General features: G+C 36.0%; 1 protein-coding gene and 1 pseudogene across 6 annotated transcripts in view; both read left to right on the top strand.

Annotated features, from left to right (window-relative positions):
- The window catches only part of RMDN1 (regulator of microtubule dynamics 1), a 39,541-nt gene extending 18,549 nt beyond the window's left edge, over positions 1–20,992 (top strand). For 3 of the 6 annotated variants that reach the window (XM_038000328.2, XM_038000327.2, XM_008001022.3), the window contains exons 3-10: positions 6,507–6,594; positions 8,477–8,636; positions 10,137–10,226; positions 14,778–14,833; positions 16,084–16,171; positions 17,781–17,811; positions 20,218–20,312; positions 20,771–20,992. In XM_038000328.2, the coding sequence (XP_037856256.1) occupies positions 6,507–6,594; positions 8,477–8,636; positions 10,137–10,226; positions 14,778–14,833; positions 16,084–16,171; positions 17,781–17,811; positions 20,218–20,312; positions 20,771–20,821 (659 nt within the window). In that variant the 3' untranslated portion in view covers positions 20,822–20,992. Of the gene's footprint in view, positions 1–6,506; positions 6,595–8,476; positions 8,637–10,136; positions 10,227–14,777; positions 14,834–16,083; positions 16,172–17,780; positions 17,812–20,178; positions 20,313–20,770 lie in introns of all 6 variants that reach the window. The other 3 variants (XM_008001025.3, XM_038000326.2, XM_008001021.3) reach the window with 1 other exon arrangement.
- Positions 10,239–14,769, top strand: LOC103237081 (protein N-terminal asparagine amidohydrolase-like; annotated as a pseudogene).
- Positions 20,993–23,095: the final 2,103 nt, after the last annotated feature.

Below are 23,095 nucleotides of genomic sequence, written 5' to 3'. Positions count from 1 at the left end.
AAAAAGTTACTACATGTTTATTTTTATTTTTATTTTTATTTTTTGAGACAGAGTCTCGCTGTGTCCCTGAGGCTAGAGTGTGGAGGTGCGATCGTAGCTCACTGCAACCTCTGCCTCCTGGGTTGAAGTGATCCTCCCACCTCAGCCTCCCAGGTAGCTGGGATTACAGGCATGTGCCACGATGCCCAGCTAATTTTTGTATTTTTAGAAGAGACGGGGTTTTACCATGTTTGCTGGGCTGGTCTTGAACTCCTGACCTCAAGTGATCCACCTGCCCCAAAGTCTGGAATTACAGGCATGAGCCACCACACCCAGCTGATATTTGTTAAGTTAAAAATAACATTTTAAGGTCCTAGACCTCTATGAGGCCTGCACAAGCTGGATGAGGCCTTTTTAGCCACAGTAGGGATGGGTGAGGGAGTCAAATGATCACTGGTTTCTTTCACACTTCAACAAGCTTTTGTTTTGTTTTGTTATTTGAGACAGAGTCTCGCTCTGTCACCCAAGCTGAAGTGCAGTGGCATGATCACAGCTCATTGCAGCCTCAACCTCCTGGACTCAGACAATCCTCCTGCCTCAGCCTCCCTAGTAGCTGGGACTATAGGCACGTGTCACCATGCCCAGCTAATTTTTGTGTTTTTGGTAGAGATGGGTTTTCACCATGTTGGCCAGGCTAGTCTCGCATTCTGTGCCTCAAGTGATCTGCCCACCCCGGCCTCCCAAAATACTGGAATTACAGGCATGAGCGACCGCACCCAGCCTCAACAAGCTCTTATGCCACTTTCCAGCATTCTCTTTTCTACCTCTTAAGTGAGCTAAGCTATGGAGTTCTGTAGTCTATTCCATTAGCAATTTCTAAATACATAATACATTCTTATTAACTATGGTTATCATGCTGTGCAGCAGATCTCTAAACCTTATTCCTCCTGTCTAACTGAAACTTTGTACCATTTGACCATTGCCCCATTCCCTCCTGCCACTCAACCCCGGCCTCTGGTAACCGCCATTCTACTCTCTACCTATGTGAGTTTGACATTTTTAGATTCCACATGTAAGTGAGATCATATAGTGTAGGTTGAGTATCCCTTGTCCAAACTGCTTGGCACTAGAAGTGTTTCCGATTTTGCATTTTTTTGGATTTTGGAATATTTGCATATACCTAATGAGATGTCTTAGGAATGGGACCCAAGTCCAAACACAGAATTTATTTGTGTTGCATTTATATCTTATGCACATAACCTGAAGGTAATTTTATACAAGATTTTAAATAACTGCATGAAACAGAGTTTGTGTACATTGAACCATCAAAAAGTAAAAGTGTCAGGTGTGGAATTTTCTACTTGTGGCATCATGTTGGCTCTCACAAAGTTTTAGATTTTGAAACATTTCAAATTCTGGATTTTCAGATTAGATTAGAGATGTTCAACCTACATTTTTCTCTCTGTACCTGGCTTATTTCACTTAACATAATGTCCCCCACTTACTATAATGTTCATCCACATTCTTACCAATGACAGAATGACAAAATTTTCTTCTCTTTTAAAGCTAAATAATACTCCATTTGTGTATGTATGCTACTTTTTGTGTTTAATCCACTTATCTATTAACGGGCACTTAGGTGGTTTCCTAAGGCATGGCTATTGTGACTAATGCCTTAGTGAATGTGGCGGTACAAATATCTCCTTGACATACTGATTTCAGTTCCTTTGGATATACATCCAGAAGTGGGATTGCTGGATCATATACTAGTTCCATTTTTAGTTTTTGAGGAACCTCGCTGTTGTTTTCCATAATGCAATAGCTTTATTTTCTTAAAACAAGAAAATCACTTTGTAATTAGTTGATTGGCATGCTTGTATAATTTGTGAGACTACAGACCATAGCCCTTGAAAAAAGATTAATTGAAAAATACAGAAACATTTTTTTTTATCCTGGAAAATGATCCATATGTTTCTATAAAAATATAACTTCACTGGCCCTTACAAGTTTTTCTTTGTCTTATATCTCTTCCATTTGCTATTTTTTTTTTTTAAAGGAATTGGTCTTCAAATAATTCCATGCTTCAAAATTTCTGCTTGATTCTCTTTTGATCTGCTTTATGCTTATTTAAAGCAAATTTAAAAGCTTTTAGTTCCTCCATTTTCTGGAACTAAGTTACATTCTGAAATGGGAGTTTTTTGGAAATGAGTTGAAGTTTAAGGGCATAAATATCATTGACATTTTAGTTGGATGGGATTATAGAACTGACTTTTAAAATGGTTATATCTGTATTTATCACAAGGTGGTACCAGATATCCACTTGTTATCAGGAACTGAAGCACTCCTATAGGAATGTTTCATTATCTTATTATTATTATTATTATTATTATTATTATTGAGGCGGAGTCTTGCTCTGTCCCCCCAGGCTGGAGTGCATTGGTGCAATATCACCTCACTGCAACTTCTGCCTTCTGGGTTCTAGCGATTTCCCTGCCTCAACATCCCAAGTAGCTGGGATCACAGGCACCCGCCACCATGACTGGCTAATTTTTGTATTTTTAGTAGAGATGGGGTTTCACCATGTCGGCCAAGATGGTCCTGAACTCCTGACCTCAGGTGATCCACCCGCCTTGGCCTCCCAAAGTGCTAGCTAGGATTATAAGTGTGAGCCACCATGCCTGGCCTCATTAGCTCCTTAAAATAGACCAAATTTAAAACTCCTTGAAGAAAGGTATGCTAATACATTCATAGTACTCTTTGTGCATATGAAAGCTCGTGTAAAATGCTTAAAAGATAATTACAAGTGCCCAACTTAAAGGTTCTCTTTTATTTTTTAGTTTGTTTTTGTGTTTTTTTAAATTTCTGTTTTTGTCACAGTCATTAAAGGTTCTTTATATATCACTTCACTTGTGTTTTCATATATATTTTCAAAATTCCTCTTTATTGATGAACCTACAGAACTGAGATCAGTGTTCCTTTGTATGTATGTAGTTATTTGTTGTACTTCAGTGCATTTTTGGTTGCACTGTTTCTGGTACTGCTGAGACACAGTATTATTGGTATGAAAGAATTGCCTTAAACTTTGATGATGTTACTGCTACTTAGAGGCTTGAATCTAGATACTCAGATTTTCTACTTCTTAAGTCTTATGTAGAGAAATTTCAGGAATATAGCTATTTATCTTGCCAGAGTATTCTTGTCCTGACACTGCTCACATGGCTGGAGTACAGTCAGCTAGAAAAGTAGAAAATCGAAGTTTGTTAACATATATGTAGGAGGTTACATCATTGGCATTTCTTTAAAAAATTCTAATTATTTTGATCTTGCACATATCTATTTTAGGTTAAATTTAAGATTTCACTCTACAGTTTTAGGTGAATTAACATCTCGTTTCATCTTAGAATGCTTGCTTATTAAGTTGAAAATAATTTACTTTAAAAGTTTAGTCTGTTTTATAGAATATGGTCTGTATGTTAGTAACATAACTTAGTTTTAAATATTTTCAAGAAAGTTTAAAATATTAGGTTAGAAAACAACTGATTTGCAGATATGTGGAGTTGTCTACAAGCTCTCACCTGAGTGCCTACGTCAGTCTGTAGTACCATAGGTAGTGTACCTTTTTCTTATAACTTGTACAGTGTATGATTTTAGAAAAATCCTTTTTAGAATTATATATATACATATATATATTTAAATATGTAAATTTATAGGCTGGGCGTGGTGGCTCACGCCTGTAATCCCAGCACTTTGGAAGGCCAAGGTGGGCAGATCACGAGGTCAAGAAATCAAGACCATCCTGGCCAACATGGTGAAACCCTGTCTCTACTAAAACTACAAAAAATTAGCTGGGACTGGTGGCACACACCTGTAGTCCCAGCTACTTAGGAGACTCAGGCAGGAGAATCGCTTGAACTTTGGAGGCAGAGGTTGCAGTGAGCCGAGATGGCACCACTGCACTCCAGCCTAGTGACAGAGTGAGACTCTGTCCCAAATAAATAAATAAATAAATAAATATATATATGTGTATATATATTTAAAGCCATTGTATTATAGTTTACAGTATTTTACTATGTAATTAAGAATTTGGAGCTAAGTGATTTGAGAGATTATAAAAGGATGCACACAAAAAAGATTTAGATTATTCACTAAATTTCTACTTTTTTTTTAAAGAGATGGCATCTTGGCATCTTGCCATCTTGCCCAAGCTGGTCTCGAACTCCTGGGCTCAAGTGATTCTTCCACCTCAGCCTCCCAAAGTGTTGGGATTATAAGCATGAGCTGCCATGCCTGGCTGACAATTTCTACTTTTTTAATCGCATGAGTAATGTGATTTAGAATTCCTAGATCATGTTAAGGACAGTAATCAGTCTTTTCAGTAAGTCAGAGAATAATCAATGAATAGATTTAAAAGTAACTTTTTTCCTTATATATACTATATACACATTCAAATATGCCAGATCAATATATTTAATTTAATATTAATTTTCTTTCACTGCTGTGACAAGCTCAGTGACTTAAACAACACAAATTTATTATCTTAGGGTTCTGTAGTTCTGTATCTTACAGTTCAGAAGCCAAAAATGGTTCTGACTGGCAAAAATCAGCATTGGGAGAGCTGCATTCCAGAGACCCTGGGGAATATTCCCTTTCTTTGCTTTTTTCAGCTTCTGTAGGCTTTCTGCATTATTTGGCTGAAGGCGCCTTCCTCCATGTTCAGAACCACCATCAAACCATCATTCTGACCTCGTTTCTATTGACACTCCTTCTCTGACTTTTGCCTTCCTCTTTCACTTTTAAGGACTCCTATAATTATATTGGGCCTACCTGGATAATCCAGGATAATTTCCTATTTTCAGATTAGCTGATTAGCAACCTTAATTCTATCTACAGTTCACTGTTGCCGTGTAACCAACATTCAAACAGATTCCAGGGATTAAGATTGGGGCATCTTTGGGGGCCATTATTCTACCTACTGTAAATATCAACTAAAGAATAAAGACTACTACTTATCCTTTGGGTTGTTAAAACACAAACTTTGTGATTCAGCCACTTACTAGATAAAAATACAGAATAGAATGGAAGCAAAATTTTAAAAATTAACCAGCCATATGAATATTATTAAACTTTATAACACCTAATCAGAATGAAGTGGGATTACTGAAAAAAATAGTCTTTATTTAATTTTAGGGTTTTTTCCTGCTATTGTCATTTAATTTCTTAACTAGTATAATTATTACATTATGATGTTAAAAAATACATGATTGCATCACAAGTTGCATGGTTTTTTTCTTTTGGCTAATTTTTTAAAAACCTAAGAACTCACCCCCCACCCTTTTTTTTTTTGAGACAGAGTCTTGCTCTATTGCCCAGGCTGGAGTGCAGTGGCGCGATCTTGGCCCACTGCAACCTCTTCTTCCTGAGTTCAAGTGATTCTTCTGCCTCAGCCTCCCAAGTAGCTGGGATTACAGGCGCATGCCATCACGCCCAGCTAATTTTTATATTTTTAGTAGAGACGGAGTGTCACCATGTTGGCCAGGCTGGTCTCAAACTCCTGACCTGGTGGTCCTCCCACCTCAGCCTCCCAAAGTGCTAGGATTACAGGTATGAGCCACCGCGCCAGGCCAAGAAACCCTTTTAACCGCAAGTATACCATGATTGATTAAAGTATACCAAGTGTATACACATTGGAATGTTGGCTTAGGACTAAGTAGTACAGTACCCTTATAGAAGACAAAATTAAATGTACATGTTTCTGAGTAATAATTGGAATTTCCTGAAATTTAGACTGTTTTTTCATTAAGTAGACAGTTTTCTTAGGTCACTACACTGTCAATAATGTTTATGTATTTTGTAGTCATATATAAATTAGTTTTAAGAGTCAGTCAGAGCATGGTATCAGTAAGTTCCAGGTTCAGTGTGTAGTTAGCTTCATCTAAATTTCTGATGACAGCTCTGACTCTTTGAACATCTGTGTATAAAGAGAATCTATTAAAACAGTGTAGTTTGGTTCATGCACATTACTAACATTCAGTGCTGCAAGTAGATGACTTTTATTTTCTACAATGGATGGTACTTAACAGCAGCAACAACAAAGACTGTGTACAGCAAGCTTGTCCAACCTGCGGCCCATAGGCCACATGGAGCCCAGGACAGCTTTGAATCTGGCCCAACACAGATAAGTAAACGTTCTTAAAATATTATGAGAGTTTTGGAATTTTTTTTAGCTCATCAGCTATCGTTACTGTTATATTTATTGTTAGTGTTTCATATTTAATCAGTACCAGAATAAGTTTTCTAATTTTTTATTTCCCATGATTTCAATAAATCATTTTTTATGATAGCGTTATGCTTATTGCTACTTTGTTTCCATCTAGGTTCTTCATAATTTCTGCTCTTTCACTATAGGTCATTTCTGTATCTAATTTCATTTGCTTATATATAAAAGTGTTTATGTTTCTTTGAATTATTGTCATCTGACTTGGGAAGACATATTTTATTGTGTCTTTTTTCCTTTATAATCTTTGAAGTTGAAGAAATACTTGAACAAGCAGACTACCTGTATGAAAGCGGAGAAACAGAAAAACTTTATCAGTTGCTAACCCAATACAAGGAAAGGTAAGCAATGTAGGATAGGCCTAGGCTTGTGGTTTCCTCAAAATTTTTATTTAACAATTAAAATGACCCTTAGTGCTTGAGGTTTTAAAAATTGATTATTGTAGTTTTTACTTCAAAATATTTCTTAGAGTTTAATTTATAATATACTATTTATTTCTTACGTTAAATGCTGTATGTATCTCATTGATTTAGAAAAGGTGTTACTACTTACTCTAGTGGAATGTTGATTTTTCCATTTTGCTTTAGATTGTACAGCATAGTTACTGAATATATGTTTATCCATTCTAGCCATATTGCATATTTCTCATTCCTTTTAAAGTAATTATTTATTGGTATAGATTAAATGAATTCACTGAGATTTAGGATGTTGTATGCCACCATTGAATGGTAACCGTGTATTACTTTAGAAGGATAGTCAGAGAAATCAAAAATACCCCCTTTTTCTATTTTTAGTATTAGATTGTATGTTCAGTGTAGAATATCAGTGTGTACTCATTTTTGGGAGGAGTGTGGAGTGAGAGAAAGACTCAACCTATAAAGTAAATCATATGGCTAAATAGCATTTCTAGATAACTAATTTACGCATCTCCTAAACTAAAAATATTGAGTCCTTTTCATCTACCTTTTTGAGATTTTCAAAACCAGTTTTCTCCCCAGGACCCACCAAATTTACTTTCTAGATATCTACAGGATTGATCTTTCTCCATTCTCCCCTCAGTAATTCAAGGTGGCTGGTTTGTCATTTTATTGTCATGTCATTGATAGCCTGAAAAATAAGCTGTAAGGTAGTTACTCCATATTCATTGAATAATAAGTATCTTAAGGAACCTTTAGTTTCAAATTTTTATTTTTTGTTAAAAAAATGTAAAGTTAGGATTAAAGGCAAAAAAGGAATTTATTTTATGTTATTTTTGTGAGACGGAGTTTCGATCTTGTTGTCCAAGCTGGAGTGCAATGGCGCAATCTTGGCTCATTGCAACCTCTACCTCCCAGGTTCAAGTGATTCTCCTGCCTCAGCCTCCCAAGTAGCTGGGATTACAGGCATGCACCACCATGACCGGCTAATTTTGTATTTTTAGTGGAGACGGGGGTTTCTCCATGTTGGTCACGCTGGTTTTGAACTCCCGACCTCAGGTGATCTGCCTGCCTCGGCTTCCCAAAGTGCTGGGATTACAGGCGTGAGCCACTGTGCCTGACCAGAATTTAATTTTTACAATTATTTCTGTCAGTTGTGATGGTTAATAATTTATTAACCATTTCTTATATCACTATATGGAAATGGCAGTTCTTCAGAGAATCCAGTGCTCTTACTTGAAGTAACCCATGCATCATGGCATAGCATTCAAACATAGGATTATATTTGGAGATTACATTATATTCAACTATTCATTCATTAGCAAATAATTGTCAAAAACTATTGTGTGTCAGGTGCTATATTTGAGACTAGGGATTCAGCAGTTTTGTATTTTTAGAACATGACCCTGTCTATAAAATTTACGTATTTTATGATACCGTATGAACTACCGAGTGAGCTATTTGAAACACAGTGCCAGTGAGGCCAAGCCTTAAGTTAATATGTTGAGTTTTGTAGGGCAAATGTTTGGAGAATTTGAATACAAAGATATTTTTGAAAGAAGTCAGTGTTGTAGATACTAGAGGTAAGTTAATATTTATGAATATTAGACATTTTTATAGGAAATTTTAGCAAATAAAGGTTTTGTATTAACGAAAATAACAAATTTAGCATTATTAATAATGGCTTTTGATACCATGTTGCTAGCTTCCTAAGCTGAAAGACCATAATGTATTCATTAGTAATGTAACCCTTAACAATTTTTAAATGTGAGCGAAAATGGTTGTTTTATATTTTATTTCAAATTAGTGAAGATGCAGAGTTACTGTGGCGTTTGGCACGGGCGTCACGTGATGTTGCTCAGCTTAGCAGAACCTCAGAACAGGAGAAAAAGCTATTGGTGTATGAAGCCCTAGAGTATGCAAAAAGAGCACTAGAGAAAAATGAATCACATTTTGCAGCTCATAAGGTGAGTTGCTTAACTAAGCTATTACCATGTACTGAGAGGTACATTTTCTATATTTTTCTATTATCCCTAATTTACATTGGAAGAACAATTTCTCTATTTTAAGGTTTTTTCTTTTTATTCAATCTTATGTCTTAAGGATAATTTCTCTATTTTAAAGAAGTAGGGAAGATAGTTATTTTTATGTTTTTCAAAAAGAAGTCTTTGTTTTTGTAAACATTTGGTCTAACTTCATGTGTATTTGATAAATTACTTTTGTGAATGCTTATTTTTAAACAGAAGTTTAGTAATTTCATGAATTACCTATATCTATATTCTTACTAGTATAAGCGCTTCACAAATATTTTCTCATTTTCCTCACGTTATATTTCTGTTTTATTTAGAGGTAGGAATATAACAGCTAGACAACTGAGACCTAGAATGACTTTCACATGTAACTCAGGATTTCTTGTTGGTTCACAATGACGTTTTTCAGTAAATTGTACAGGAGACGAGGTCATCATTAGCCTTCTGGATTGTTGGACTTCATAGAACCCAAAGGCAGGGTAAAGTTGGACCTTGGGAAAAAATTGGCTTGATTGCTCCGAGGCTTCATTAATTGTTTCTCTACTCTGCTGTTACCGGAAAATCTTTTTCATTGCAGACATTTTTTTTCTCCTTATCCTAAGTCTTGTGACTTTCCACAGCACCTGGGTTTTTGAAGCATGGCCATTTTAGATTCATTTCTTGGGAAAGAAACTCAGGTTGTCTCAGTTTGGGTCTGCTGTCCAACTGTGGCTGTGGAGATAAGGTTGACAATGTGGCTGTTCTTACTATAACAATGCAATATGGGAGGAGATGGAACTCCTAGAAAAGAGAATGAGAAAATAAAACATTCAATTACATATTCTTCTAAATTGATATTCAGACCATAAACATGAACCATTATCTCATTGTGTTGGTAACTTTCTTGGAAAATTCACCACTTTCTACCTTGTATTATAGTTCTCTATAAACATGTCCTATCCCTGAGGTTGTTTTGTTTTGTTTTGTTTTGTTTTTAGACATAGTCTCTCTCTGTTGCCCAGGCTGGAGTACAGGGGTGTGATCTTGGCTCACGGCAGCCTCCATTTCCCGGGTTCAAGTGATTCTTCTGCCTCAGCCTCCCAAGTAGCTGGGATTACAGGTGCATGCTACCATGCCCAGCTAAGTTTTGTATTTTTAGTAGAGACGAGGTTTCACCATGTTGGCCAGGGTTTCAAAATCCTGACCTCAGGTGATCCACTCACTTCAGCCTCCCAAAGTACTGTTACAGGCGTGAGCCACTGCGCCCAACCCTATTCCTGAGTTTCTAGAGGGCCATGTCCACTTTTCTTTATGTATTCCATTACATTTAATACAGTTTTTATGCTCGATGACTTTTTGTTGGATGAGAATGACTTAAAGAATAAATATTATACAGTTTTACCTTGTATTGAATGGAATATTAAGAATATTATTCTTACACTTCTCTTTAATTTTCAGTGGTATGCAATCTGCCTTAGTGATGTTGGAGATTATGAAGGCATCAAGGCTAAAATTGCAAATGCGTATATTATCAAGGAGCATTTTGAGGTACTGATGAATTATTCAAATTCATGAATTTTAAAAGTCAAATTTTTCTGAATAGGTTTTTGTTTTCATTATCTATTGCTGTATTTCAAACCACCTATGATAACAGTGGAGTAGAGCCATGACAGTTTGTTATTTCTTTTCTTTTTTTTTTTTTTTTGAGACGTAGTTTTGCTCTTGTCATCCAGGCTGGAGTGCAATGGCGCTATCTCGACTCACTACAACCTCCGCCTCCTGGGTTCAAGCAGTTCTCCTGCCTCAGCCTCCTGAGTAGCTGGGATTACAAGCGGACACTACCACATCTGGCTAATTTTTGTGTTTTTAGTAGAGGCAGGGTTTCACCATTTTGGCCAGGCTGGTCTCGAACTCCTGACCTCAGGCGATCCACCTGCCTCGGCCTTTCAAAGTGCTGGTATTACAGGTGTGAGCCACTGCGCCCAGCCAAGTTTGTTATTTCTTGCAATTCTGTGGGTTAACTGAGCTCAGTGGCACTTCCACATCGCTTGGTATAGCTGAGGTCATTTAGACAGCTGCAGTCACCTGGGCCCTCAGCTGAGACTACAGTGTCCAAGATGGCCTATCACCTATGAGAGTTTCTCCTCACTTGTTTTTTTTTTATCACTTAGTTGTCTAGCTCAGCCTTCATTATAGCATGGTAGTTGGCTTCCAAGAATGAGCGTTCCGTGGGAAAAGATCCAGTGTGCAAACCTTTAGCAAGCCTCTGCTTGCATCATACTTGGTAATATCCTATTAATCTAAACAAGTCACAAGGGCAAGCCCAGTTTCTGTGGGAGGGGACCAGTGATCCAAGTTCCTGAATATGGAAAGTGTGGTCCAGTGTAACAGTCTTTAACACAATTGACACACCACTCCTTGTAGTAATAATTCTATTTAAGATTGATATCCGTGTGTGTATTGTATGCGTGTTTTATTAAAAGTATTTTCCTCTAAAGTTTATAGTTAGCTGTTAGGTGCTAAGAATTGCATAGGAGTCTGTATATTTCTTAACGTGTATGAACTTCATTGTCTCAAAACAAACAAACAAAAAACCTCCACAAAAAACAGCATATTTATTGCTCTTTGGAGATTATAGGAAGGAAAAGTGATGGAAACATACATAGGAATAGTGCTGAATTTGCTATTTAAATAGTTTTTCAGAATTTTATGGTTTAGTGTCAATTCCTAGTTTATATAACAACTAGTGAAAAAGAATGACTGGGAGTCAAGAGACCTAGCTTTTCTTATTCAGGTATGGATAGTAATATATACCTAATAACTGACATTTTATAATGTAACACTTTACCTGTTTCACAGTTTAAAATCCTTGAAATGAGATTACATGATGTAATCACTGGAACCTTACATTGTAGCTGGCAGTGGTATTTTCTTTCTTAATGGCACATAAACTAATGGTGTGTCATTTTTGATATTTTAGATTCAGGGAAATACAGTAATTTTCTCAGTGGCATTAGATAGATCACTTAATTTCTCTGTGTCTCAGGATGTAGAAATACATGACGTAACTTCCAAAGTGAATAATGAAGAACTGTAGAAAAAATACAAATGTATACTTTTCTCTTTTTTTAACAAAACAGTGAAGGTCATAGATTATTAAAAACAGTGTTTTATATAAGCTTTCAAATGTACATGTTTAAATATATTTTAAATGGCAGTATTTAGTATTTACATATTACAAGGATCATTTATACTACTTATATTTCAAATTCCATTATATATCCAAAGTGGCAAGGAATTACCATCTTTGGATTCTTTTTGAAAGACCAATGGCAGGAAAGATTGATTATGAAAGAGTTTGCTTGAAAGTACCCCCTCTCAACCCTTCCCATAAGAAAATTAAACCCTGGCCTGGGTGGCTGCCTCTGCAATGCCACTGCTTGTTGAGGGGCGGCGAGTGTGGGTGCCACAGTTTGCCAGGGACCTCGTCCGAGCCCACCTGCCTCTGGGAAAGAGCCAGACGTCTCAGAGGTCAGTCTGTTCAACAAGTGGGACCCTAGGGCCTTCTGTATGTTCAGCAAAGAGAGCTCGCAGTGACCTCCCCAAAGGATGGCTCCATCTCCATTCTGGGTTCTGATAATGCCACTACTTGTCACATTGTGGTCATGTGGCACACAGGTAACGAGGCCACCTGCTTGACACATTGTGATGGAACTGACACCAAAGCTGAGGTCCCCTTGATCATGAACTCCATAAAATCCTTTTCCGACCACGCTCAATGTGGAAGGCTGGAAGTATACCTCGTGGGAGGCAGTTGTCACAAAAACTCACTCATTAACTTCTTAGTGAATCTGACAGGAAAGAAGATGACATTCACTTAGTGGTATTATGATTATGTGTGATGCAATTAAATGACCGGGAAGAAAATGAATATCACTTTCTAATAATATATGGCATTGCTGTCAACTTGAGACTGCAGAGATTTACAGAGCCTCCTTTCTTTTATTTTTTGCTTGGGATAGAGTTTCCTCTGTTGGCCAGGCTGGAGTGCAGTGGTGTGATCTCGGCTTACCGCAGCCTCCACTTCCAGAGTTCAAGTGATTGTCCTGCCTCAGCCTCCCGAGTAGCTGGGATTACAGGCGCCTGCTGCGATGCCCAGCTAATTTTTGTATTTTTAGTAGAGACAGGGTTTCACCATGTTGGCCAGGCTGGTTCTCAAACTCCTGACCTCAAGTGATCTGCCTGCCTCAGCCTCCCAAAGTGCTGGGATTACAGGCGTAAGCCACTGTGCCCGGCCTACAGAGCCTCCTTTCAAGATCGAGGTCTGGAGGAGCAGCTGCACGCCGCATGAGTTTTAGCAGGAGGACCAATGATTCGCATTTACGATGCAAAGACAGAACAACTTCGTATAGGACTGTACTCCTGGACGCCATTTCCACATGTGGATTTCTGCTTGCAGGAGGATGACAAGCAAATACTAGAGAATCTTTCCACTTTGTGTCTGGCTGAGCCGTCCCACTTTGTTGAACATATTAGATCTACCTTGATGGTTTTTAAAAAAATACTGCTCCAACTAACACACAGTTTCCTGGAAATAAAGCCCTACTCTTAAAAAAAAAAAAAAAAAAAAAAAAAAAAAAAAAAAAAAAAAAGATGGCTTGTGGGAAAAGATCTCTTCCCCAGGAAGCTAAAAAATAGGAATTACCAAAGAAATCAGCACCTTCTGGGCTTGACAGAGACAGACCATTGGTGAGGCTGTCAATACAAATTTGGAAACTTATATCCGTTGGGTCTTAGGTCTTCTCCTTCTTTCCTCGGTGTTTTTCAAGTAACTTTCAAAATAAGACCTTATTTTGGCAAAGGCAAAAAAAAAGGAAAATTAAACCCTGATCCCCCCAGGCATCCATTGTGATGAATTGACTTCCTTCCTATGCATCTAGAATGGGACTACAGTATCTCTGTATCATTCTTAGGAAATGGAAAAAATAGTTACTTACACAGTTTTTTGAAGGGCTTAATTTTTAGTGGAATTCCAATTGGGAAAGGTTGCTTAGAGTATAAGTTGCATATAAACATGTTAAAATATTTTTATTTTTTACCACAACCTTATGAGTTAAGTAAGTATATGACTTTTCTATAAAAGAGAAAAAACTCAGTCGTGGTAACAATGTAGATGTTGCAGCCAGTTCAGAGTCATTAAGCTGTGACTTGAATCCTGTCAGTCTGGCTTCAGAGACCATGCTCTTAACCATTACAAATATTTGAAAATGTGTACCTCACACATTACTAAACTAAAGCAAAAATGTGGGTTTATAGAAAAGCATAAACTAGGAAATCTTAATTTTTTCAAAAAAAGTCCTTTTAATATGATCAGCATTAATCTGTAAGATTTCTTTAGTGGTTTTCAACAAAATAATGGATAAAAGGAGAAACAGTTTCTTTAAAGGTATTCTGTAGTTTATGCTTCACACTAATTCACATAGTAAATAGAAATTAGGGAGATTCAACATTTTTACATTGCACATAATTATTCTATAAACTGTTTATTTTTCCTTTGGTAAGTACAGATGGGGAAGTTGAACAAAATCTGCATACAAGAAGAGACTTTCTAAAAATAGAAAAGACTTTCTAAAATCTACATAGAAGAGACTTTCTAAAACTAGATTTTTTCTAAAAAACTAAAATGCATTTTTAGTTCTTCTTTAGGAAATAATGACTTTTATTTAGTATTCGTCTACAGTTTGCCAAGAAAGTACTTCCTTATTCATTTTTCCTTTAATCTGGAAGAAACATTAAGAGCTATAGATTATTAATTTGCAAAATCAGTTCATTTATGTATTTCATGTTTTTTCTCATCTTGATAGACACTATAAATGTCTGAACCTTACAAAATAGTAACCTTAGTACAAGTCATCAATAGTGTTTTGAAGTGAATTTAATCAAAGAATCAGGATTATTAATTATTAATATTATAATGGGAGAATTGAAACACACGATTGCTTTTTTTTTACAAAAATCATGGCTTCTTCAGCAAACACAGTAAAGCACTTATTGGTGTTTAGAAAATAAATACAATTTATTTTTCTCATTTCTTGTTAGAAAGCAATTGAACTGAACCCTAAAGATGCGACTTCAATTCACCTTATGGGTATTTGGTAAGAAAATTTATTTCAATATTTCAGTAGTATTTAGTGTGATATTATTTTGTAGTATGTATTTATAAAAGATATTAAATATTTTAAAATATTATCTGACAGAGTTTAGAGGGCTAAATCCATTAACTAGCACTTGTATATGTATTGTTAGAACATCCTAAATTTGATTATGACCCTGTTAAACATTGTTATTCAGGTCATTCAGAAACATGTACAGACTGAAAAGACTGTTCTTATTTACCATGCTAAATGAAATTAGATTAATGTAACTATAGTAAAACAGTAGAATGCCCCAAGAGGGTCTTTGTATCTTCAAAGTGTGTCAGATATAGTCTGGATTAATCTGAGGAATGATATAATCTGATTTTCAGTATCTGTCCATTTTTATGTGATCTTATGTCCACTGTAGATTATTATTGTGCTGGTATGAGGCTTTATCAAAGTGTTCTGTACTTGATGGTTTAACAGTCTGAGATCGATGGGCCACTCTTTTGAGTATGGTCTGCAGAGCTAAATATTTACTGCCATCTAAGAAGGGTACCAGTGTAAACTGTCCTGTGTCAAACTCTTTAAAAAGAGAAATATATTCTTCAGGATAAAGGACACATTAAGCTAACACTCACTCACTGAGGATTAATGATAATTGAGGGGCAGTCACTAAGTCAGATGCTAGTAAGCAAACCTAAATGAAATAGCAGTTTCTGCCTTAAGGACTTCAGATCCTAGTCAAAGATCCAACACTTTCTTTCCTACTTATTTCTGAAAGTTGTAAAGATCTTTGGAGGTTAATCATTTGCTTTGCCCCTTTAAAAATGGATTTAAGTTGTTGGTTGCTGTTATTTATACATTTGATGTTTAGCTTTGTCATTTTTCCTGAGTAAGGTTTAACTTCTCGGAGTTTTTCTTCTATAAAAAAATAGGGGAAATTATCCTATCTCATATATAATTGTTACAAAGAATAAGTGAGAGAATAATCAGCCCAGTACCTGGCACAATGCATTCAATGGTAGATGTATATTATATTACTGTTATTAGTATGACTGCTTACTATTTATATTTAATCACAAAATACACATCCCAGCTAACGGATCACTATGTCAATCTCTGGTTTACCTAATAGATATCATGTAAAGCACAAGTTGTTTAAACATACAGTACAAGATTCCTTTTATAGTATTAAGATGCTTCGTTATCTTTAAGCGAAAAGAAGGTACAATTTGAATGTACAAAATTGTATTATTTCCTTGCAGGTGCTATACATTTGCTGAAATGCCTTGGTATCAAAGAAGAATTGCTGAAATGCTGTTTGCAACTCCTCCGAGTTCCACCTATGAGAAGGTAGTATGATGTCCTTTGTTAAGTTAGTACCGATTTATTAACCACAGCGCCATTCCACAGTGTTCACACATGTGGAGCTCTGATTCAGTGAGGGACTTGAGCAATTTCTAATGATCCAGTTCAACTATGTTATCACAAGGCTTAAAACGTATTATTCACGACTGGTGAGCGGTTTTCTTTTTCCCCGTTAGGTGAGTGGCTGGTGATTCTGGAATACTGTCATTTAAAATGGCTCGTGGCTAAAACCTACCTTCATTTTCTGTTTGAAATCTAAACCATATTGAAGTCACAAAAATAGAACAAGAAATACAGCAACTGTTACCCAGCATGTTTTAGCTGTATTATACACAATAATAGAAAAGTAAAGCACATGCTTGAGTTGATAAAAGAAGAACACTCATTATAACTCTGATTTTAAAAAGCATATGAAAGGTTCATATTCTGTCATATTTTCAAGGCCTTTGTTTTTCTTGTTAAAAATAAAATTTGAGAGGAATTTCTGGTTAAACTTCAGGTTTACTCATCACAAGCTTTTCAGAGTAAGAAAACAGGCAATTGAGAAGCTGTACTTATATTACTTACATTGTAACAAGGAACTTTTCTTTCTTCTGGGAAGCTATAGTGTAGAAATTGATGTAGAAAAATAGTTGTATTCTTTACACACAGTTGAGAAATATTATTAAAATAATGCACTTGGTGGCATTATTTTATAATACATTATTTTATAATGGCATTGTTAAAATAATGCCCATTTGCTGGGCACAGTGGCTCGTGCCTGTAATGCCAGCACTTTGGGAGGCTGAGGTTGGTGGATCAGTTGAGCCCAGGACTTTGAGACCAGCCTGGGCAACGTGGCAAAACCTCTGGAAAACAATACAAAAATTAGCCAGGTGTGGTGGCCTGTGCCTGTAGTCCCAGCTACTCAGCTAAGCTGAGGGAGAAGGATCTTGAGCCTTGGAGGCCAAGACTGCAATAAACAGTGATTGTGCCATAGCATTCCAGCCTGGGCAACAGAGTGAGACCCTATCTTAAAAAAAAAAAAAAATCATTTTAAGGACAAAAAATATAGTCAGCTCTATTTTATCAAATTAGTTATGTTTCTAAGAAATCAAATGTCATTAGAGAATGCATTACAAAAACCGTAGCTTAAGTAGGACAAAAAGTGTTTCAGACCCACAATAACATTGTATGTAGGAATTTCAATAATAATGGACTCTTAAAAATTCACTAGTACAACCTGAATCAATTCAGCTTTTGATTATATTTCATTTTTACTAGAAATCACTAGTTATTATTTAAGAGAACTGTCAAAATAACTGAGTTACACATGATAATGTTCTTTCCTTTTTGCACATTATGTTAGTTTGGTACAAGTTCTAAACAGCAACCAAGTTATTACCAGAAGTAGTCCATATATTGTAATCTTAATGATGATTTAAGTGTTACGTTCAGTTTGGGTGTTAACTCTCACTGTTGAAGAAGTGACCATTATTTTAAGATGATTTACTTCCTGACTTTAATATAGGAATAGGTCTTTGAGACAATGCTTTTTTAATATTGTCTGTTTTAATCTTTTTTATTATGTTTGGGCTCTTTGTGTTTTTGACAGGCCTTAGGCTACTTTCACAGGGCAGAACAAGGTAAGGTATTTTTGATTACACATATTAATACAGTAAAATTGTATGAATGCTGTATATATATACTATAATAGCAATTTCTAAAGCAAAGTTATTTATTCTGCTACGCTTATTTTTGTGCTAGATATTGTAAAACAATTTTTAAAGTCTTTATTCAGTAAAGATCACCTGAATGAGAAATAGGCTACTACTGAACTTGAGCTACAGTTCTGGAATATCCATCATTTGATGTAATTCAGCCTTCCTTTTTGAGAGGAGTCTCTGACATGGTAATTGTCTTATTCAAGACTGCACATATTGGCCAGATGTGGTGGCTCACACTTGTAATCCCAGCACTTTGGGAAGCCAAGGCAGGAGGATCACTTGAACCCAAGAGTTTGAGACCAGCCTGGGCAACATAGTGACACCTCATCTCTACCAAAAAATAAAAATAAAAATTAGCCAGGTGTGGCAGCACACACCTGTAGTCCCAGCTACTCAGGAGGCTGAGGCAGGAAGGTCACTTGAGCCCAGGGGTTCCAGGCTACAATGAGCTGTGATTGCACCACTGCACTACAGCCTGGGCCACAGAGTGACACCTGTCTGGGGGGAAAAAAATATATATGTATATATATATGTATCTCATTAGAGGCATTTAAATGGGAATTCTGCTATTCAGCCAGGTTAGTTCTCTTGCAGATATTGTGATAAAGAGTTTCAGGTCATGTTTGTTTTGAAAAGTGACTAGTCCTATGAAACTGTCACCAGGCCATCCTAAATTTATCCTTTTTAATATTCATACACTAAGTGGGGGAGATAAGAGACATAAGCATATGTTACCAAATAGACCATAAAAACCATTGAAATATATTCTATAAAACTTATTCAGGAGAAAATTAAGAAGATCCCATGTTTATTAAATTTGAGATCCCACACATAATAGACTTGAGTTCATTTCATGATAATAGTTATCTTCTACAGAATTTTATCTGAATGTTTTATCTCTGTAATTTATCAATTCTGACTTACATTATTACCTTCTACTAATACCCTTTCATGATCATACTGTTTCACATACGATAAATATGAATCTAGGAATGACTTTTTTTTTTAAAAGAGATTTAAAAGTTAATTACAAAGTAAAAATATAGGACTTAGAGACTTAAGGGTTGGGTGTGTTGAGAAAAACATGGTCCTTCCCTCATGGAGCTAAAATAAATCTGTGGTAACTTCAATCATTCTTCAGTGACCTTACCTTATTTCTTTCTGGTCCATATTCAGTTCAGAAGCTCCTCCGATGCCCTTAGTATCTTTTGTTTCTCCAGTGACACTTATCACTCAATACTATAACACTTACATGTCTAAGATTGTACATTCAGAGAAGACGGGAACTTTGTCTTTTCTGGCTCACAATTGCACACTCATTACTTGGCACAATGCTTGGCAAATTTGTTCAATGACCGAGTAAATAGATGAATGATTGGATGAATGAATTTAAGAATATATTTAACCACAGGACAACTTAAGTATATCAACATGGCATCACACAAATCTGCTCAAATAAAAGAAGTAAAACAATTTTGGCTAAGGAGCACATGGAATCAATCATTAATTGTATACAGGAAAAAGTATGCTTTGAATACAGAGGATCTCAGATTGTTAGGAAACTTTGGAGAATTAAGTTGGTGAGATAATTCTATGCTTTCATTCATAGGTTTTCTATTTATGCTTTTCTCTCAGCCAAGAATGTTCTCCACTTTTTTTTTTTTTTTTGGTTTCTCATACCATTTCAAAGTTTGTATATCTAGCAAAGCATTCCCTTCATTTTTATATTACATTTAGTTGTGTTCATGTTTCTTTCTCCTTTTCGTTATAAAGTTGAAAAAAGCAGAACTTTTGTTTCATCCTCTATGCTTAAGTATAGCTGACATCCAGTAAATGTTGATCAAATATATATATGTCATCATCATTATTTCATTCACTTATTCAGCAGATGTACACTGAATGTATGTTGTTTCACACACTGTTGTAGGCACTTGGGGTACCATAGGGAACTAAAGAGATTAAAAAGAGTATCACTGTCCTCAAATAGCGTACATTCTATCAGGAGCTTCAGCTTCTCATCTATAAAATGGAGATACCCACTTGCAAAATTATGAAAATCAGAAATGTGTATAATACAGTGCCTAGCACATTTGTAGATGTTCATTAAACGGTAATTATTATTTTACAAATATTTGTTTGAGATATAAACAGTTGAACAAAAGAGAATTTCCATTAGTCTAATCACTTATTGACCAAATTTATTGAAATTTAGACCTCAAAATCAAACCTTTATAAATAAAAGCAACACTATTTCATCTGAGATCATTTTTTCTTTCCTGTGTGCAGTGGATCCAAACTTCTACAGCAAAAATTTACTTCTTTTAGGAAAGACATACTTGAAACTACACAACAAAAAGCTTGCTGCTTTCTGGCTAATGAAAGCCAAGGACTATCCAGCACACACAGAGGAGGATAAACAGGTAAAACATCTCCCATAAAGTAAGGCAGAAATGTTTTGAGGCACTATTAAATGTTGAATTAAGAACTTTAAAAGCATAATTTTCTAAATGCATAATATTGTTGAAAACAGGTGTGTTCATTTCAAGCGTAAATTCATTGACATTTATATTTCTATATAGGAAATGTTTAGTTACTGTCACCAAATAGATGTTACGGGTTGCCTACTACAATGCAGAATTATTCCTGTTTTGACACACATGGCAGATGGAGTTAAGATTTCTAAAACATAAAAGTCAAGGGATGTGTACTAAAGTGGAAGAGCTGAGAGTCTCATCGGGTCACTGTCAAGAAATTTTATTGTTATAATGTCCTATCTGGTGTTTGGAAACTCTTAGAAACCCCACTTTATAAACTTAAATTTCACAAGTTAGTCTCTTAGCTCTCCTGTTTACTTATAACATATATTTTTCCATTTTAGATACAGACAGAAGCTGCTCAGTTGCTTACAAGTTTCAGTGAGAAGAACTGAGAACTTTTCAGAGACAATGTATGAAACAGCTAATAAACATTGCCTTTTCATTTAATTATAAAAATATGTGAACTATAACTGTTCTACGGCTTTCAAAATGTTGTGACCATTTAACAGTGTAAATATAAAAAATTCTAGGCTTCTTCACAAATAATAAAGTAAAATAAATAACTGCCGTAAGAGTGGTAGAAATAAATCTCCATGGCTCAGGCAAAGATTATTTTGCATCCTGGATACTAGCAATGCAAAATGGTATGAGATTTCTAAGGACTGATCACATTGGGATGGGAGATCAAGCAAAGAAAGCTTTGTAGAGGAGGGGAAATGTATCTATAGGGGATACACAGGGGGATGGATTTTCAAGTTGGATTGATTCTAAGTTGAGATCTTTGCAGAGAAGGTGTGGTGAATGTGGTTAGGATTTTGTGGTTTCCTGACATAAAGTAGTTAAATGATGTATCTTGGAGCTAACCTGTATAAGGAAAGAATTAAGTCAGGAGACGACTAAAAATTGAGTGGTTTCCTTTTTTATTTTTATTTTTTTGAGACAGAGTCTCACTCGGTCACCCAGGCTGGCGTGCAGTGGCACAATCTTGACCCACTGCAGCCTCCACCTCCCCGGTTCAAGTGATTCTCCTGCCTTAACCTCCTGAGTGGCTGGGATTACAGGGTTGTACCACCACACCCGGCTTTTATATTTTTGGTAGAGATGGGGTTTTGCCAGGTTGGCTAGGCTGGTCTCAAACTCCTGGCCCCAAGTGATCTGCCCACCTCGGCCTCCCAAAGTGCTGGGATTACAGGTGTGAGCCACCACGCCTGGCCAGCTTCCTCTAAATGTGGTGTATAGTCTCATGGTAGACTGAATTTATCAGACACAAAGCTCTATTCCCTAATGGAATGGAAGGAACACAAAACTTAAGAGTGAAATGGAATACTAAGATGTTTTTAAATAGGCAGGACTATGCTACTCACTTGAGGCTGGAGTGCCACCACTGCAAAATCTTTTTAAGTTTTGTAAAAAGGAGCATCATCTTGAATCCATTTGGATAAAGAGAGACTGTGTGTAGGTGGATTTTTCCCAAAGGATTTGGAAATTGTAATGTTACAATGAACTGTATGGATATGCTTATCATGTACATTTTCAAACAAAAAGGAAGACCGAAAGTAGTGATCTTTGTACACCCATCTCAGATTCAACAATTTTGCTATATAGGTTGTGTATCTCTTATCTGAAATACTTGTGACTAGAAGCAGCATTTTGGATTTGGGATTTTTTTCAAATTTTGGAGTATCTCCATACACACAATAAGACATCTTGGAGATGGGATCCAAGTTTAAACACAGAATTCACTTGTTTCATATATACCTTATGCACATAGCCTGAAGGTAACTTTATATAATATTTTTAAAATAATTTTGTGCATTGAGACAAAGTTTGCATACATTGAACCATCAGAAAGCAAAGGTGTCATCTCAGCCACTCATGTGGTCAATTTGTGGTTTGATGTCACCATCATTCCTGACTGAATTTATATGCTACCAATAAGCAGTTACTATACTTATTCATGCATAACTACTTAACAGTAAAAAAAATGATATAATTCGCATAGGAACAAAGATGGCAAAAAAAAAAAAAAAAAGACATACCATTGATACAGTGAAAAAATAATGTGGTCAGGGTAGCTAGGCAACAGTAGCATCACCAGAAACCTGTATCAGCTGTTTAACGGCAGCAACAAACAATGGCAGGCTTTCAGTCTCCCGCTTATGATGCTGTATTTTAAAAGGTTATTGTATACTGTGTTTTATTTTTGTAGGTGAGGAGAAACAGAAGCAGTTGAAGGGCCAGAAGTGGGTCTTTCTAGGGATGTGGTGGCATTCTGCTGGATGGCTTTTTAAAATGGGTTTTTTCCTTTAGGGAAACCAAATAAACTGTGTTGTGCACCTGCATTTTGACTGTGACCTGTTACATGAGGTCAGATGTGGAATTTTCTACTTGTATCATCATTTTGGCACTCAGAAAGCTTTGAATTATGGAGCACGAATTTCATGTTTCAGATTTTTGGATTCAGGGATGTTCAAACTGTATTTATATGTATGTCTGTGTGTGTACAAACACATACATTTCTAAACCTTTTGAAATTAATTGCAAGCATCATAATAGTTCATCCCTAAATGTGTCAGCATGCATTTTCTCAGAATAAAGACATCTTCCTAAACAAACACAAAACCATTATCACAACTGGAAAAGTTAACAGTGCTCTAACATCACCT

Source organism: Chlorocebus sabaeus, chromosome 8 (genome assembly GCF_047675955.1).
Source record: "Chlorocebus sabaeus isolate Y175 chromosome 8, mChlSab1.0.hap1, whole genome shotgun sequence".
NCBI lineage: Eukaryota > Metazoa > Chordata > Mammalia > Primates > Cercopithecidae > Chlorocebus > Chlorocebus sabaeus.
Note: the sequence above shows the minus strand (reverse complement) of the source record. Positions and strands in the feature narration are given on the sequence as shown.